This window comes from Chrysemys picta, chromosome 15 (genome assembly GCF_011386835.1).
Source record: "Chrysemys picta bellii isolate R12L10 chromosome 15, ASM1138683v2, whole genome shotgun sequence".
Lineage (NCBI taxonomy): Eukaryota > Metazoa > Chordata > Testudines > Emydidae > Chrysemys > Chrysemys picta.
The window spans coordinates 16,783,041-16,802,084 of NC_088805.1; the positions used below are offsets into that span (position 1 = coordinate 16,783,041).

General features: G+C 42.8%; 1 protein-coding gene across 1 annotated transcript in view; it reads right to left on the reverse strand.

Moving 5' to 3' along the window:
• Positions 1-536: 536 nt before the first annotated feature.
• Positions 537-19,044, reverse strand: part of PPIL2 (peptidylprolyl isomerase like 2) — a 139,376-nt gene continuing 120,868 nt past the window's right edge. Inside the window, exons 17-20 of the mRNA XM_005281101.5 lie at positions 4,592-4,664; positions 4,360-4,422; positions 3,702-3,841; positions 537-2,162 (exon numbers count right to left, since the gene is read on the reverse strand). Coding sequence (XP_005281158.2) covers positions 2,069-2,162; positions 3,702-3,841; positions 4,360-4,422; positions 4,592-4,664 — 370 coding nt within the window. The 3' untranslated portion in view covers positions 537-2,068. The remainder of the gene's footprint in view (positions 2,163-3,701; positions 3,842-4,359; positions 4,423-4,591; positions 4,665-19,044) is intronic.

The following is a 19,044-nucleotide window of genomic DNA, read 5'->3' on the forward strand; positions in this document are numbered from 1 at the left end:
AAGTCTCAAATTTTTATCCTCCTAGTTTTGCATTTGAGTTGAGGAGTTTAAAAAGACACGTCTACAATGAACTCTTGCAAAATGTATAAAAATGCCAGCCTGTAATGGAACTGGAAGGTACGCAGGGAAACCAGGTACGACAAGATATGTGAGCTTTGCAACCACATGTATATTACAACAGTTATTAAACAGGAGAGCTCAGCAAAGATTTGCCAGGAAAAGGAGCTAGAAATTTCAATAATACACAAAGAAAGTCAGTTTCGAGGAAATGCCACAATGTTTCCTGTGCCAAGATTTGGACACATGCTTATTCTGTTCAAATGTATACACTGCAAACTATTTTAAAACAAAAAAAATCCCCATTCTTTTCAAGCTAGTTTGAACTTCCTATAATTTACAGAAAGTCATAATCGTATCCGAAAGAGTCCAAAGTCTTTATAGACAGATCTGCTAAAGTATGATGAATCATTTCCTTGTACTTTGTAATGCCATAGTCCTAGAAAATATTTGAATAAGAGCAGTCACAACGGCAAGTGTTCAAAAGGAAATAAAAGCTTTTAATGAAAATATTTCACCAAAAGTTCTTGGCTGCAATTTTATATAAAGGCAGAGTTCTTTTAAAACAAGACACTGTTACTAGAAATGCATTATTTACAAATCTGATTGCAAAAGCATGACTCAGCTCCTGAGATGGAGTAAGGAGGGGATTCCTGCTGATTCAAAATGTCTGGGAGGAGCAGTGGAAAAGAACTGTTCTGTAGGATCAGTACCTCGCTGGGCAGCAAGGATGGTAACAAACAGGGTGTAGAATATTAGGAGGTTAAATGCGATGGGCTGATACAAGTCTCTTCTTCCTAAGATCTTTAGTTTGGAAACATCTTAATATATGTGGGGCTGATTCTGGAAGGGATTTAAGCAGCTGAGGTGAACAGGTGCAGGGTGTGCATGCCCTCTGATATCACATTATCCTAATGAGGTCTCTCTCTAGTTGGACACTGCAAACAGGAGGTATCAGATGGCTGTGATTTCTGGGACTGTTGCAAGCAGTTAACGACAGCAGGGCTCTCTCTCTCCTAGGAGAGCAGAACTCAGTCCTGTTACTCTGTGATGACAAGGACAGGTTTAAAAACTAAATCTACAATGCTGCTTCTTACTATTCACTTGCCCCATCTGGAGGCTGCCCATCAGCACTGGCGATAAAGACAGGCTTCTGAACTGATCCCATCAGTGCCACGCTGCCTAAGGGCCAGAAGGGGGGACACATGTTGCAGTGGCTACCAAGACAGAACAATAAATGGGCCAACATGGTGGCCTAACTGCTCTGCAGTGCCAAGTGGAGGCTCTGGATTAGGCTGCCAGTCCTGAACAGCTGCTTCCCAGGCTGTGGCAGGGTTTGGGTGGCTGCAGACACAGCTCGTTCAGGCCCATGGATTTATGTTGATTGACAGCAACCTCTCGGCTCATTAACGGGCAGTACAGATAGGCTCCAGAAGCAGTCCTTGGGCGGAATAAGAGTGGCTGCACAGGGGCTCAAAAGGGAATGGAGGTGGAGAGAGGACAATAAGTGACACCCCGGGTTCCAGCAAAGAGCTTGGGGGGAAGACTAAAGCAAGGGGTACAGCATCATCACTGATTTCCACCAATTCACTCAGCTGGCAGGGACCTGTCTCATCTGGAAGCGACTCCCTGAAAAAGGCGCTCGCTCACCACCACGCCTGTTCCCTGAGCTCCAGTCCCGACAGGAGATGGTTCTGCTTAATCTGCCAAGCAACGAAGTAGACAAAGAGGCCCTAGATAATCAACAGTCTGAAAGAGTAGTGGGGGTGCCCATTCCACGGCTGTAAAATCCACCATAACCCAGGGCTTCGAGGAAGATGCAATTGGAGGAATGTAGCTCTCTAGAGAACAAAGCTGCATTAAGGAGCTTTAACAAAGCAGTGATTTTCTTCCCCACTAGAAGGGTAGGCCAGTGCTTTCCCTCCCCAGGACAGCCTGCCTTTCAGGCCCCTTGGGGTTGGTGGGAGGCTCTTTTTTGCTGTACTGCTCCAGTGACAGGCTCTCCACTCTGCTACCAGGAACTGAAGTCCCCAAAGCCTGTGCTCCTTTTCTCTTTCTTCACAGCTGCACTGGTTGAAGGCCCCTCATCATCTGCTGTTCGTTTTCTGCAGCCAAAATGAAAACAAATATCAGTGACTGCTAATGTTAGCTGGATTCCTTTCCCTTCCAAGTGTGATCTAGAATGGAGCTAGCCTGTCACATACAAATTAGAGGGACGCTTTGGCTGCAGCACTGAGATGTGGTTTGCAGGGGGTTGAAGATGCAGGGTTTGGGGCTAGCTCATTAAAGAGAGAGGGGCCACTTAAAATTTTGGAGATGGTTCCAGGTTTGGATTTTGAATACTCCCGAAATGTGGAAGGGATGGGGGGGTTTGAAGCTATGGCTTTGGTTCAGGCCCAGCACATAGGAACACAGGCAAATCAGAAAGCATGAGCCTGTTTGCTTAGTGTTTTTAAAAGCAAAAGGGTTTTGCAGTTAGCTGGGCACACTGCAAGAAGTGGGGGGCTGTGTGACATTTCCCACCCCTCCCAGTGCTGCCAAATTCATCTTGATCCAGACCAACAGCAGCCCGTGCTGCTATTCCTGGCATCCCTTGAGCAGAGACCCTTGAATCATGCAGAAATGTACTTGATTGCCAAGTCCCATGAGGTGGCCGATAGGGATCAGACTGAAACCACCAAAGGTTTCATTGGAGACCAGTCTCACACATGTTACAGAGAAGACTGCAGGGATGAAAGACATTGGGAAAAAACCTCAGGGAACCGGTTGGCCCACTCAGCATAGACGATTAATCTTGCAAACTTTCCTACATGTTTCCATAGTAACCACGGTGGAGCAGGAAAGCAATTTTAAGTTCAACCGAATCTCAGCACAATTTTAAAACAAACAGAGGTGAACAGCAGCATTTTGTGGCTAAACTTTTAAAAGACCCAAATGATTAACAACGTACATGTGCTGGCTAAACTTACAGGACACATTTTCAACTGAATGGGCACCAAAATCTCCCAACTGCACAGACATACAGGCTTGTCAGCAGCTGAGGTCTGTACATACAAATACATGCCTTTGCGTACACTACGATGTGACAGCCATATTTGTGGGAAGATTTGGTAGAAGCCTGTTCAAAACACAGCAGTACAAATTCCTTTTAATTTTCCAAAATAGTTGAAAAGCTGGGCCAGGGTTTGGCGCTCGCCCTTGGAAAGCTAAACTATCAACAGTACAAGGTGTGTGCAGAGAAATGCTGCTTTAGGAGTTCTTGGTAACAGTGCAGAAGGGAAAACTCAGAAGACTGAATTCAGGTCCTGTCCAGGAAGTGATGGACAGGCTCCTCAACAAAGATTATAAAAGTGTTTGTAACTACACACATATGCGGTTAATGATCAGCTGTGGCTTTTACATTGAGCCTTTAAAAGAAAAGTTTGCTTTTTTTATCCTTAACACAATAGGGCCAGACACTGACTGCTGTGATTGGTACACGAATGTCCCTAGCAAGGTCCATCGGCATCAAACAAACAGCTGGTATGTGACAGTGTCTCCCATACAATACTGAGCCTGTAGTTCTAGTGCCAGAGAGGAAAGGGGAGTTCCCCGTGCAAGACAGCACAAACACTGAACAAAGCACAGTTGTGCAAGGGACTTACGCTGCAGTCATATTAATATACTTCCCAATGCCCTGCCGGTAAGTTTTGGGAGCCTGGCTCTCTTTCTTTGGCAGGACAGCCTTAGTCTTGGTTTTGGCTGCTTCCTCCTCTTCTCGGGCCTTTTCTCTCTCTGCAGAGATCTGAGAGAAATGAGTATTATTAGAATATGTTACAAGAGATTAGTTCAAAGAAAAGGCGACTGTGTCAAAGCGCTGTGTAGTGGCAAAGCACTATAAAATACTATCGCTGCCATGATTTACAATGCATGCTTGGCTAAGTGCCTCAAGGGGGCCACTAGGAATGAATGGTCTATGGCCATTACTCCACTGCAGGTGATAAGTAACTGCCATTGGGAAGGCAGAGGTAACACTGGGGAACATGGGGGAGCCTTTATAAGTCTGGTGTATTATGAACCTTGCCTCGCTTCACTCTCCAAACTATTATCCACTCCAACACTAGCGTATTTCTAGCAAATGAGACAGCCTCAAATTGCAGCTGTTCAATGTTTGCTTGTAAACATAGGTGTAATCACCCCAGGGGAAGACAAGAGAGGCATGCAACATGGGATGAGTACAAATTCCCAGAGAAGCGGACAGGACTACAGATTAGAATTAAATATTTCTTTGCAAACCGATCAAACAGATGATTCCCTCCTCACCTGAGCATCTGCCTCTTCATACGGATCAACAAAAACAGTTATTGATTTAATTCGTATTTCCTCCTGGAAACAGAAAATTAAAATTAAAGGTACCAGAAGCTGCTAATTGGGTTGGTTTCATTTTCCTGAAGGTAACTTTTAAAAATAAGCAGTAACAGGCTGCATTGCATTCAGGGGACACGCACGCTCTCCCTTTGTTTAGTAACCCTTTTGGTTTAAGTTTAAGTAATACCTTGGGACGATCTGTTTTTGGATCGCTGTCCACATTCTCCATAGCTGTCAGAGCCTCAAAACCACCAACCACTCTAAAACAGAAGAAAGGACTTATTTCCAGCTGTACCAATGGAACATTAACCACTCATTCTGGAGGGTGGTTAAGCAGGTGTTTCCCCTCAGCTTGAAAAGAGACATAAAGACATGCTACATGCGCTTCGCAGTCTGAACGGCTGACAGATGCATAGACACCCAGGCAAAGAGCGTCCCATGTGGGCCAAAGTGAAGGTTTTAAAACCAAGCTGAACATTCTTAAAGGAAGGAGATAAAATCAACACACTGGCGAGTCATTCGAGGTCTGTTAATATTGTGACAACCCCTTAAAATAGCAGTTGGGAACAAAGGAATTAATACTGGTTTGTCACAAATTATAGCCCACCGCAGCAAACTGGTTTTGCTAGAAGCAAGATAATTACTTCTAGCATTATTAGGCACTTTCACTCTAACAACTAGCCCTGGAACTTTATAAATCACGAATAATAAAGGCCCCATCCAGCAAGGGACATAACTACACATGTGGCTTTAAACACATAAGTATTCCTGTTGAATTCAATGGAACTGCTCATGTGCTTAAGTGTTTTTCTGGATTGGGGCCAAAGTGCAAGACGTAAAATAATTCAATATAAGGGTCCGAATTCAGTCATTGGGAGGTTTTGATGAAAGGGAAGGAGTTAGTTGCCCTATGCACCCAGAAGCCTCCTGCTGAGGAATTTTAGCAGTGTCAGATCACCTGTACTAATTCTTCACTCGGTGCTGGAAAGGGGCCAGACACTGTAAGGATGAAATTAAACTCCAGGTGTAGCTATATTTTCTCAGTACCCAATTTATGGCTGTCTGATTTAAGTGCTGATCTTTCACTGTGGTGAAGTACACGGTGTGCACACATTTAACAAGTCAGACTTAATGATATCTGATCAGAATAAAAAGACTTCAATTTGTGAAGGCCAAATGCTGGATCAGCATGAATTAAAATGAGGGTCACTGTGAAAATGACGTGACTTTGGATTCTACCATAAAGTCCTCTAGAATCAGCAATGTTGTTGTTAAAACTGATATTCAGAAGTGTGATAACACAGGACTTGAATACAATGGAGCTAATTCTGAGTCTAAATGGAGGGAGATATCTTCAATGAGGAACAGCTGGGAGACCTACACAGAATTAATCTCAACTCTTTCACTTGGGGGAAATCTGACCCCAAAAAAGCACTTAGTACAGACAATAGACCCAAATTAAGTCTGTCTCAAAAGCAGGTAATAAAGTAACAGACCAATATAGGTATAAATGCTTTTGCAGAAAGAAAAAGGTGTTTAAGAAAGAAACGTTTCACTGTTATTCTAAAATCTGAAAAGCTCTAAAAAAAGATGGCATAATGATTCCATTAAAGAGATGCTCTTATAGAATTATACCATATAGGCACAAGAACACCTTAGCAATGTACTAGGAGCAATGTTACAATGAAAACCAGAACATTTCACACTGATTGGAGTGTTCTCTCCAAATCTAATGCTCTATTGTGTTCCTTTAAATTACAGTTCCTGCATGGAAACACTGCCAGATCAGGCAGGGTCACGCTGAAGCTTTTACAATGTCAAGCTGAGCTGGAGAGCAGAGGTCTAGCAGGGTCTCTTTTTCAGTCCATATATAAAAATCTGGGGCCCATTTCAGTACTAGTGTTCTCTGTTCAGATAACTGGGTGTACTTGCTAACTTTACAGGTGCAATTTTGGAGGTCACTTTAAATCTCACAAGCTGTTAAAAAATAACATCACACAAGCATCAAAAAGTATTCTTTGTACTGTGCTTAGCTAAGAGTCCTTCCTCCGACTTCAGTGGGCATTGGTTCAGAACACTATATGTACAAGGGTTTGTTAATGCTGCCTATAGCTGCTTCACTCAGAACTTGTATGGCTATTTATCTTTAAATGTTACAGACTTCCCTTTGTGCTGATGTGTTTTCTCTTCGAAAGGAAAAAGTTGGTCTAGCTACCACTCCATGTGGACAGAGGGAACATTTTTGGTAACAAGGCATTTGGGGATGGACAGATGGAGGGACACACACACACACTCTCTCTCTCACAAATTTGTCATCCATGTGAAAACAGCAACAATAAATAAGGAACAAAACTGCCCCAGTTAAAAAGATAATTTACTTGTTTTTGTTCTTTGCTTCGGGCTAATTAAAAAAGCCTCTGAATCAAGAATATGGGAGGGCTTCTGTAAAAAATATCTGATAGCAATTCTGGTTTTCTCAAGGATGGAACTTTTAAAGTAACTGTCACTCAGAAAACTGAACCATTTTATAGATTTAAGGCAGCTTTATGACAATTATTAGGATGATAAAAAACACTTAAGAATTAAGTCCAAATTCTTGTATGCCTTGCATTAATTCTGTGCTCAGGCAGGCAAAATGAGAATTCAGTTCACTAACAAAAATCACCATGTAGTACAGGCAAAACCACATGTCTCCTTATATAATTCTCTTCTTTCCATATCATGGATTCTCGATTATAACCTCTAAACACACCAGGCATTAGCTTAACCCCTTCAGATGAGAATGCCTCAATCAAGAAGCAAATAGTATTAAAAAGTACTTTGATGTATTAATATTAATTACATATTACATTTTGGTGACATATTACATGCTTCTAATATAATTTCCTCATCCTTGCAGACCTTTCACAGATATTTCAGCTCTAACCAGCTCTAACAAGACTGGAAGTTATTTGGGACAGCAACAGGCCTTTCTTGATGCTGATATTATCATACACTGTTTTTCAAAGAAATCACTACCTGTTAGGGCAATTAAAATGGTTGAAATACTGTTTGGTGATGAAACAACTGTATAGCAAGCTGGCAACCTACTACTTACATTGTTCACACACTTCTTGTAAGGGTTACATGAATAAAATGCAATTGACCAAAACCAACTTTGTTTGTACGATGGGGATTCTGAGGGGCAAATGTTTTTTCCCCTAAGGCCTTGTCTACACACAAACACTGTACCACTTTGGCTATACCAGTGGAGGTAAAGCAGGACAGCCCCCCTAGTGTGGACCCACTTATATCAGTATAAATGTGCTTATAGCACTATATCTTAGTCCCATATAGAAAGGGAAATAAGTTATACTGGTATAAAACACCTTTATATTGTTATAACTGCATCCACACTACTATTGGTACAACTATCCAAAAATAATCACATCCCTAACTTAACAGTTTAACTGATACAAAAACTGTGGGTAAACCAGGTACAAAGGGACAAAAAAGTAAGACCAAGGCAGACAGAAAATGACAAAATGATCCAAGCCAAAATAATTTCTAAATATTTGTGCAGCACAATCTTGCTACAATTATTAATTTTGTTGCTGCTGCACCGCTTTACAAAATCTCTCCGTTTCAATCCTCAAGGGTCTTATCTATATTTTACAGTTAGATCCCAGCTTCACATGGCTGTTAAACAAGAAAGAAATATTTATGCAAGCTGGAGAAGTCTCCGGTTTTTTTGAAACTCTAGGTAGCACCCAGGGGAAATCTTCCCAGAGTTCCATAGAGTTTCCAAAACCCTGCACACACTTTTGAGAGTTTATAGCAGAAACCCAATTTCCATCTCCTCCTCCAGGCTGCTATCACAGATTCACTTATAATGCTGAAAATTAAACAAAACTCTAAAGATGTGCTCTCTGTATTTTTAATTGCCCCTGAAGCAAACTTATGATTTGATACAGGAGGATTTTCTAACCAGTCGTTCCATTCATTATCTTCTTGTGTTTTCATGATAGTTCAGAAGCAGCCAGATAGCTGAGTACTGGAAATCTCAATGAAATATTCCCTTACCCCAAGGCTAGACCTCCTACAATATTAATATATTTTGCTGGTATTTATGGATCTTCATCTTTCGACAAGATGAAAGAAAAATTATTAGAAATCTTCTGTTGCCAGTACTTTTTCAAAGTCTGAGTGCCATATCTAATGCAACTAGTTTAGACTCCATATATGATCTACTTTTACATATTTATCACGGCGGGGAAATGATGAGAGATTGTACTCCAGAATCCAAATAGCCTCAAGGGTTTAGTTCTTTTTCTGAGATCCATCACTCTGTTGCTCCATCCTTATGTAGAACCTACAATATTTTGAAATCTGCTACCATTTTTGTTATTAACTAGTGTTGTTAAAGCCTGATGTGAAATAATGAAGTCTACCTGGCCTGTGACAGATTATCAGGGCTCAATACTGCCTACACTTATTAAAGAAGGGTGGTCGTGTAGTAAAGATGCTAGATTGGAATGCAGGAGATCTTGGCTCAGTTCCCTGCTCTGCCATAGACTTCCTGTTTGACCTCAGGCATGTCACTTACTCTCACTCTGCCTCAGCTCTCCATCTGTAAAATGGGGATGATCCATCCTCTCTCACCCCCCCCCTCAGTCTATCTTGTCTACTTCCGTTGTAAACTCTAGGGCAGGGACAGTCTATTACTTTGTGTTGTACATTGTCTAGAACAATGAGGCCCTGATTTTGGTTTGGGTCTCTGGCTGTTACCATAATAGCAATAATAAAAAAAACTCATTACTGTGAGTACTCATAATAATAAGCACTACATTCAGTAGTAAGAATTTACCTGACTGGACCCTTGAATTGTATCTTGTCTCATATGATTGTGTAGCTAGAAAACAACAAGCAAGAATGCTATCACAGAAACAGCGGAGGGACCACTAATTAAACTAGGAGCTCCAGTACTGATGGTGCTGATGCAGGAGAGAGATGAAAGTTGAAAGACTAAACAGTGCAGTATAAAGGGAAAAAACTGAAATGGACAAGAAGGACTGGATCAATGAACCTTCTGAAGCCTCCTTTGGTTTGGGGAACACTGAAAAAAGCTTGCTTTGATCATAGCAGCAAAAATGAATCTACATGTTGCCATTGGGTTAGGAGAAGAGAGTCCAAACTGCTGAAATCTGAAAGGCCCCAGCAATGATTTGCAGTTTGTAGCAGCTAGAGGCTTAGTCAGGAACCAGGCACCATTGTGCTGGGTGCTGTACACAGACCCTGCAGTTTAACAGATCAGCCTCTGGGTTTATAAAAATGTCTTTTTGGGACAGTCATAGGAGGCATATGATCCAGGCCTTAGTTTACCATTATCAGTACATTTTTGTTTAAAATGCACACACAGACTTTTGCTTAGTCAACCTAGTGCCTATGTTAGGGGTTTTTCCTATTGCTTTTACTCTTCATTGCCGACACTGTTAGTTTCATACTGACTGGCATTCCAGCACTTTGGCAGAACTTTCACTGGATTTGCATTCAGTAATGAGCACACTAGTCTCTATTTGCTGGTTCTAAAATCATTAGCTAAATTAACAATTTACAGCTAGCTCCTAGTGACAGTGAATGTGGCTGACCAAGGGAGAGGAGGAGTTGGATTAATATTTTTCCTTATGAACCAAGTTGCAGATCCTTCGCTCCAGTGAAGTCAACAGACTTCTTTGCCCTTCGCTGATTAACATTCCCAGTTATTTACATTAACATTTGATAGTTATAGAAATGAAATTGTATTAATCTAAGGGAGCTTCCCAGCCTTTTTGCAAATATGGCTATGGAGTTACACTGTTATCTGTTAGGCTACTGGGTTCAGTGCTGTGGCTCTTCACTTCTGCGGATGCAGCTATCCGTGGACCATTTCTGTGGGTAACAGCGCAGATGTGGATAAAAATGTTGTATCTGCGCAGGGCTCTGACAGTAAGAGTGGGCAGGCAGCTGTGAGGACCCGCGGCACACATCCTCCACCTGCCCTGGGTCAGGGGCTTGGGGGGCAGGGACACCGGGCGGGGGGCTGCTTGGCCCCACGCTCAGGGCAGGTGGAGCGTCCGCTGTGGCTCCTCACAGCTGCCCACCTGGCTCTTACCGTGGCCAGGCTGCGGCGGGGGAGTGGGGGGAGAAGGGCCAGGGGCTGCTAGGGTACCCCGCCCAGGACAGGTGGAGGGTCCACTGCGGCTTTCCCCAACCCAGCTCCGGCCAGGGAGGGGGGCAGCTCGGAACTGCAGCCCGGCCATAGTAAGAGCCAGATGGGCAGCTGTGGGGAGCCACGGCAGACCCTCCACCTGCCCTGCGTGGGGGGGCTGGAGCAGCCCCCAGGCAGCTCCACAGAGCTCCACAGATCTCCTCCCTCCCCCCAGCCAGGCCAACATGGAGCCCAACAGGAGAGCCATGGCAGACCCTCCACCTGCCTGCAGTGCGGGGGGTGGGGGGGCTGAGAGCAGCCCCCAGCAGTGTCCCTGCCCAGCCAAGGGCAGGTGGAGGGTCCGCAACTCCATGTGGGCTCCCCATTTGGACTCTGGTGTTCCACAGATAATTTTTGAGGGTCGCGGATTGGATGCGGATACAGCTTTGTGTATCTGCGCAGGGCTCTAGACATCAGCTTTGTCCTAGAGGCAAGACTTTGAATTTTCAGGGGGGAGGAGGGGGGGAAGAGGAGAGACTATTCAATCCCAGCTTCTTCAAACTGCCTTGCTAATCAACTAGCTCCCAATGCCTGAAACTTTCAGCTTTTCCCTCTCCCTAGCAGCCCCATGGAGAATGAGGCAGTGTTCCACACTCCACATGAGGCAGGGAAACGGGCAGAACAGATAGGCAGACTAAGAGAGACAACGTGCCTGGTTCCCCCCCCCCGGCATAGATGCACTGGTAAGAAGGGCATCCCCCAAGGCAGAAAACATTAATGGGTTTGGGGGAAAATGTGGAGGTAATTCTGCATTTTTCTCAGTAAAAAGTATTACAATCCCAAGGGGAGATCTAAGAGCCTGGGTCACGCCATACTGGGTAGAAATGGTGAATTTCACACAAATGAGAACACGGGGGGTACGTCTACACTGCGATAAAAAACCCACCGCACCAAGTTCCAGAGCTTGGGTCAGCTGACCCGAGCTTTCAGGGCTCAGACTGGGGGGCTAAAAATAGCAGTGTAGATGTTCGGGCTCCGGCTGGAGCGCAGGCTCAGACCTTTCCTCCTTGAGAGAGCTCTGAGCCCAAACGTCTATACTGCAATTTTACAGCCCAGCAGCCCAAACCCAAGTCAGCTGACCCGGGCTTAGCCACGGCTGTGCCGCGGGTCTTTTATTGCAGTGTAGCCAGAGGCTAATGGCTCGACAACTGGCTGCAGAGGTTAAATAGTCCAACTGAACTTCAAAAGATGATATTTAAAGGGATTTTGCTGACTCTCCCCTTATCCGCCTAACCGAATAAATGAATGCCTGTAATAAACAAGGATACAGAATACACACTGCTTGTGCAATACAGCGTTCATTATATATAGGTTCATTAACTCATAGACTTTAAGGCTTGAATGGATTAGATCTTTATTGGTAAACGATGGTAAACATCAACTTCACCGTACACACAAACCCATGAAAAAGTATTTCCTTTGATGATCTAAATTTACACTTCGGCAAAGGAAAAAAACTGTGCTCAAGAACTTCTTGATTTAACTAGATTTACTTTATATACTTCGATGTGTGATGTTCACAATTGTGTGTTTTAATGGTTATAAAGGTTTAACTCTGAATCTCAGTGTCTACTGTCACAAAATAATTGTCAGACCACTCCATAATTTCCCACAACTATGAAAATTTAAATCAATAATAGGAAAAAAATGCTTAAAAATGAACACTGATATTATCAGTCAAAATTATAATATAAAAATCCAGTTCTGCCAAGCCTAATTATATGCTGTGATTGTCAAAACGCAGGAAGTTGTAATACTAACATCAACATGACAAGATTCAATACGCCTAACCAACACACTAATGCCCATTAAAGCAATTATTTCACGTACACTGAAGAAACAAAACTGTGGGTTGGGTTTTTTTGGGTTTTTTTTGCCTGTTCTACTACACAAATCCTGTGCATAAATTGCATCACTTGCAAAGGAACAAACTCATTGAACCTATATATGGAAAAGCTCACAAGAATGCCAACAGAGGCAGTATTGGATATTAAATTTATACTCTACTTATTTCACCCACCAGGGTAAAATCTGTTTCAAGAATAAATCCCTGAAACTCTGTACAACAGTTACATTACAATAAAAAACAAATGCCACAAATTCAGACCAACATCCTGTCTTACTCTTTAATGTCATAAGTACGCTATACAAATGGCAATTGATCATTCCGCATTCAACATCAGTTATGCTAAATTTAGAAGGTGGCAGAGCAGTGGAAGTGGTGAAGGTGAAAATAGGTTTAATGTTTTCCAACCAGACTGGCCCTTAAAGGTACCTCTTACTTAAATTATAGGGTGTTATTCATGATTTGTCCTGAATTGACCTAGTCAGTTTCTGAGACACGCACGAAAACAGATCTGTTCAAAGGATATCCTATAACATAAATGAAGGTGCATTCAAGTCATTGTACAAATTTATATTAGGACAACTGGGATAACTGAAAAATTTTCTCTACATTTCCAACACACACATGACGATACTCATTTCTCAGGGTAACTACCTATTTACCTCAGCAAAAAGAAAAAAGTCTACAACAGTTTGTTTTATTTTCCATGGAGCATGATAAATACTATGTTGCATTTGAGTATAGAAAACAGACAGGAATGTTTAGGTTTGCTTCAGTTACCACAGTGTAACAGAAGAGATACACCCTTAAAACTCCTTCAAAATGGACATTTCTATTTTCTTGAAAACTAGACTGACTGGCACTGGAAATTTTTACACTTCTGCGAGCTATAGGTTTTATTTTAAAATCCACCTTCTTTTTTGGGTTGGTTCTAAACGGAGCATCCAAGCACCCTAAATGCAGTCAACTTTGCATGATACTTTCTAGTACTCAACTCAGTGAAAACTTTTACTGTAACCATAATTAATCACCATGAGCCAAAGGCGGCACGTGAGCTGATTTTCAGTGGCACTCACACTGCCCAGGTCCTGACCACCGGTCCGGGGGGCTCTGCATTTTAATTAAATTTTAAATGAAGCTTCTTAAACATTTTAAAAACTTTACTTTACATACAATAGTTTAGTTATATATATATATATATATATATATAAAATAGACTTATAGAAAGAGACCTTCTAAAAACATCATCATGTATGACTGGCACACAAAACCTTCAATGAGAGTGAATAAATGAAGAGTCGGCACACCACTTCACATAGACCAAGCTTTGCTAGTTTACATACGCCAACCTACCAGATAAGCAGATTTCATTTAGCAAGCCTCAAACTACCAGCTTCACTGCTACATTATTTAGTGCTGTCCCTAAAAGAAAACCCCATAAGCTTCAAAAACCCTAACAAATGGGCTTCCAAATATCACATGCAAGTCCTCTTAAAAAAAAAAAAAAAAAAAGAAAGAAAACCAGCAAGTGAATTTCTCTCTTTTCTAATATCGCTTAGCACCTTGACTGGCATTCACACATCTGTGCCTACTGTAGAGTTCTCTCACTTTTGTTTTGCTGAATTATATGAATTAAACCTCATGCAGTGCTGTGGATGGCACACGTCCAAAATGATACAGTTTGCTGCTCAGAAGACAATGCTGGAATGTGGCTGGAATTTTTAATGAGAAACAAAAACACGTACCAGGATGAAACATTTTTATTTGGGGAAAATAATTTTCCCCTCAAGTTCATGTTTATAAAAACAAAGTACACCTATGTTTATATATCTATGCAGTGTGTGTGTATTAGACAGATTGTGTGTGTTTGTGTATAGGTGTATATATGAGATGGATCTCTTGTGTGGGTGTGTCTGCTGACACTGAGTAGACTTTTGAGGCTGTTAACATGAGTGAGACCAAAACAGCTGAGCCCATCCAAGGACTTAATCTAGAAACCCAGACAGTGAAGCCCTGATGATGCTGTAGCCCCTGACCTATACAAACTGCCAGTGGAGTGACAGATGTGAATTCACTGGACCCACTTCTCCATTTTACTCTGCCCCCATGCCTGCTTCATGCGAAGTTGGGCTCTCTAGTGCACAATGGTTTGTGCCCCCTACATAGATTCACTATATCCTGCTCCCTTCCTCACTCCTGCAAAATTTCTCTGATCCTGGAGCCCTCCTGAGCTGAAACGGGGCAGGATTTGCTGCTTAGATAACTTAGCCGTGAAGAGCTTTGCTCCTTAATGGGCTTTGATTTCAACTACAAATGATGTGATTAGTTACAAACGGTAACAAATAGGATACATTATTATTCAGCAATATACCCTAATGTTTAGACAGAGTGTCACAGTTCAGGGCAACTGCACCTGTATTCTCCCTCTATGATCCACTCCCAGCAGTTCCCTCTCTTGGGCAGAGACATGCATCTCTCCCCTGACTGGGGTGGGGTGGAGGGGTGTTCATGTTGCCCAGTTTCCTGGGTACACTGAGCTCCCCAGCAAATCAGACTGCCTAAGCAGGCCTGCTTTGCCTTTCTTCTCAGAGGCTATAAACAGTGTAATTGCCCACAGTTTTAAGGTCCCACACAGCTTTGCCTAAGCAAGCACATTCATTCTTAAAGTGAACGTATTACATAGAAAACATTAAAACAACAAAAGAAATTATACGCATGCTAATAAGCTTACCAGAGATCACCCAACTCTAATGAGGGCTCTGGTAGGAATCAATCCTTCAAACCCTATCAAAGGGTTTTGCTGTGGTCACAGGTTCATAACAGTTGTTTGTTCAGAACAAGCACCATGAAGCTGTGAGCCACTCCTTTATACAGTTTGGATCTTTGATCTGCAGAGACCACGAATAGGTAATCAGCCAGACAATGGTCCCCTACTCCTCGGGGAGGAGCTTCAAAAGGGGAGGTCTTTGCATAACTAGAGGTGGTAATTTGCATTCTCCTCCCCCAAGTATTTCCTAGGAACTTCACTTAACTTTATTTGTCTGTCACATTGTTTAAAATAATCCTTTGAAGTTCATAACACACCCCAAGGTTTACATTGGCCACGTCTCCCCACAAGACCAGTTACATATAACCCCACCATAATACATAAACTTTGCATTTTTAATGCAATGGACTCCAAATATACTTAAACTTAATTCAATAAGGTTTGTCCAGGGTATCCCAAGAAATTGCCATAGCTGTCACACAATAGTCAATCACTCTGAAATAATACAATTACTTTTGATTGCTCCAGCCAACAGAGTTTAGCGAACTGCCCTATGCAGAAGAAAAGATACTATAATACAGCATGGCACTTACACTCATAGATGGGAAATGTGATTGGGGGAAAAAAGAGGAGCAAATCTACCATGACCCTGATCATATTTCCTTTGTCGGGAGCACTCAGTATGCATCCAAACATATGGTCTGACCTTCAGTAAGCAAGGTCAAGGTTTCCAATGCTGTCCTGTCCATGAATTCTGAAATCAAGTGTGAGCTGAAGAAACCTCCAAACTCAGAGGCAGAACCATCATAACGATTCAAAGGTTGCTGGCTCCTGACTGGCTGCTCACAAAACACTGCAACATGACCCATGCATAAAAATCATCAATACAAATTGCACAGTGAGCCTAAGCTGTTCTTCTGGAAGTAATGTCACTGCTGCTCATGCAGTTCTCTGAATGCAAGAGGAGGGGGAGAGGGAGGTATCTTTGCATGCCAGCTAGGCCGCGTTTCTCAAATGCGGCGTGGGCTTTTCTTGCGGCCACAGACTCCTGGGCTGTGATTGAGGAGGACAGGGGGTGTTGGCAAAGCAGCAGCTCCTCCTCTGGGGCTGCCTGCAGGGGTTGGTCCATAGCCCCTTCTGGAGCCACAAACACTATAAGAGCAGGCAACCAGGGTGATTTCCCCACTTTCCCAGGGGTGTGGTGGCTCGGGCTTCAGGCTTCCGCTCTGGGGTGGTGGGCGGCAGGCTCTGGTCATGCGGCGGTGGGCTCCGTCCCCCAGCGGCAGGGTTTTGGGCGCCATCCCTGGACTCACCCCCTGCCATCACCTCAACCTCCCCCCTCCCCCCCCCGCTGCCTCCTCTAGATCCCCATTGGCCCTGGCCTCCCTGCCTCCTTACCCCTCTCCTCATCCAGGGCATAATTTGTCCCCCAACATGCCAGGGCCGAGCAAGTCTGCTGTGAAAAGTGACATTAACAAATATACAAATATCACTTTTCACAGTGGCAGACTTACTAACTAGCAATCTTAAAAAAAAATCAAAACATGCAAAGCATCTTATTTTTGTTTCTATTCTGTTTAGGTCCAGTAAAGAATAGAGATAACTGTACATTATTGTTATTATTGTAATTTATTTATATAGGGTTTTTTGCAGACTCAATAATATGGACATGTATATATGGGCATATTTATTTGTTTTTCCTAAAGTTAATTCAGTATTTTAGGAAAAATTCTCAGAGCAGCCACCAGCAAGAGTTGGTGGCCGCTCGCTGAGGCCACCAAAAATTATGTTGTGAGAACCCCTGAGCTAGGGTAATGATAGAAAAAGGGACTCAGAGGAATGTCCCCAGGCAGTGGGCCTTCCTAAAATGCTTCTCACCCAGAAGAAAACTCCTGCCCCACACTTGGCAGAGATGGTAAATACCAAATGGTTTACACCAATTTGGGTTTTTCAATTAAGGAGTTAGAAGTCAGCAAAAGCCATTTGTTAATTTTCAAGTTAATTACAGCTTTTTTAATGTCAGGCAGTTCATTGCCAATTATCACTGGAGAGGGTAATTACTGAATTAGTCTAGGCAACTCCACTGCGGCAGGAAATCCACACAGCCCATAATACTCCTTCATTTGAAGGCACTGTCTCCTCTTCACCTCTCTTTATTTGTGTTCCCTTTCCATACCCAGCTTACCTGTTCCTTTAGCTAATGGGCCTTCAGTGACATTTATTGTCACTACTGCTGCTGGTGAGTGAGAAACACTGTCACTACAGGATTCCCCAGCAGTCTTACAACACTAACATTCTCCATCGACTCCAAAGATGCCACATTGTGCAGTCACATGTACCATCCCTTCAGATCATCATTGCTCTGGACCAAAGTATTTTACAAAACATCCTCATAGTCTAAAGCAGTGGTGGGCTTCCCGCAGCTCCCAATGGCCACAGCAAACCGTGGCCAATGGGAGCTGCGGGGAGCCGTGCCTATGGAGAGTCAACTTTAGCAAAACGTCTCGTGGCCTGCAATCCGATTACCCTGATTGGCTGCATGCTGCCCGCAGGTTGCCCACCACTGGTCTAAGCCTCAAACTCTTAATACCTGCTACTAAGCACGGCTTTGATTTTCAACCTGTAGTGACATGAATTAAAACAGTTTCTCAAGAGGAGGAACTTCCCAATGTTACTTTCCTTCTTTGCTAGTAAAATAATGCTTTTTTCCTTTTCCTGTTCTTCTTAGGAGTGCGATAAACTTACTGAGGAATTCTTACAACGATTACGTATATGAGGCAAAATTCTATCCTTAAGTACATACATGCACCCCTACTGGCAAAAACAGAAGTTGCATGATGGAGGGAACAGCTGAGTGCAGAATTTGGCTCTCAGCATATAGCGATGTTCTTATATTGTCCAAAAGAAATAACCCTCAAATTCGTGTTGAAGCCAGAAATCTAAATAGTACGATCTGATTTAGAATCCACCAAAAAAGGGACTTCAGATTTCAGGGATAATACTCGAGTTACAACAGAAGTTAATTTTGCAGTGAAGACAAGCTCTTAGGGTACGTCTTCACTTACCGGAGGGTCCGGCGGCAGGCAATCGATGTTCTGGGATCGATCCCGGAAGTGCTCGCCGAGAGGAGTACGCGGCATCGATGGGGGAGCCTTCCTGCTGCGTCTGGACCCGCGGTAAATTCGGACTAAGGTACTTCGAATTCAGCTACGTTATTAATGTAGCTGAATTTGCGTACCTTAGTCCGAAGTGGGGGCTTAGTGGGGACCAGGCCTTAGATACAGGCAGTGCAGTTACTATAGGAATATGTTCACTCACAGCTTTTAATATTAGAACTTGTTTAGGTAAGATAGAATGTTGGCCAGGACACTGAAGTTATCTACTTTTCTTTCACAAAGTGATATGGGAGCTTTAGCTTCTACCACTAGCAAGGCAAATGGGACACCTTGGCAGAAGGAGAGAAATTCAGAGAGTGCAGTTATTGCAGTGTCACTATTGGGAACATAAACAGTCAGAAATTACTATTGTGCTAAATGCCAACAATATGCTTGGCTCTACAGAACATGCAAAATGAAACCAATCCCTGACTGAAAACTTACAATGGGATACACTGGGAAGCCCAGTGGAAAATAATATTTCATAGATACTAAACAGCTCTACTGTATAACATCTAATCACACTGAGTACTACATACATTTATTTTAAGAAGTTTTTCAAATTGAGTAAAAATCAAGAGTCAATAAAAGTTGCAATTAAAAAAAAAAGAAAGAAAGAAAAAGCACAGGATTCTAAGGAACTATC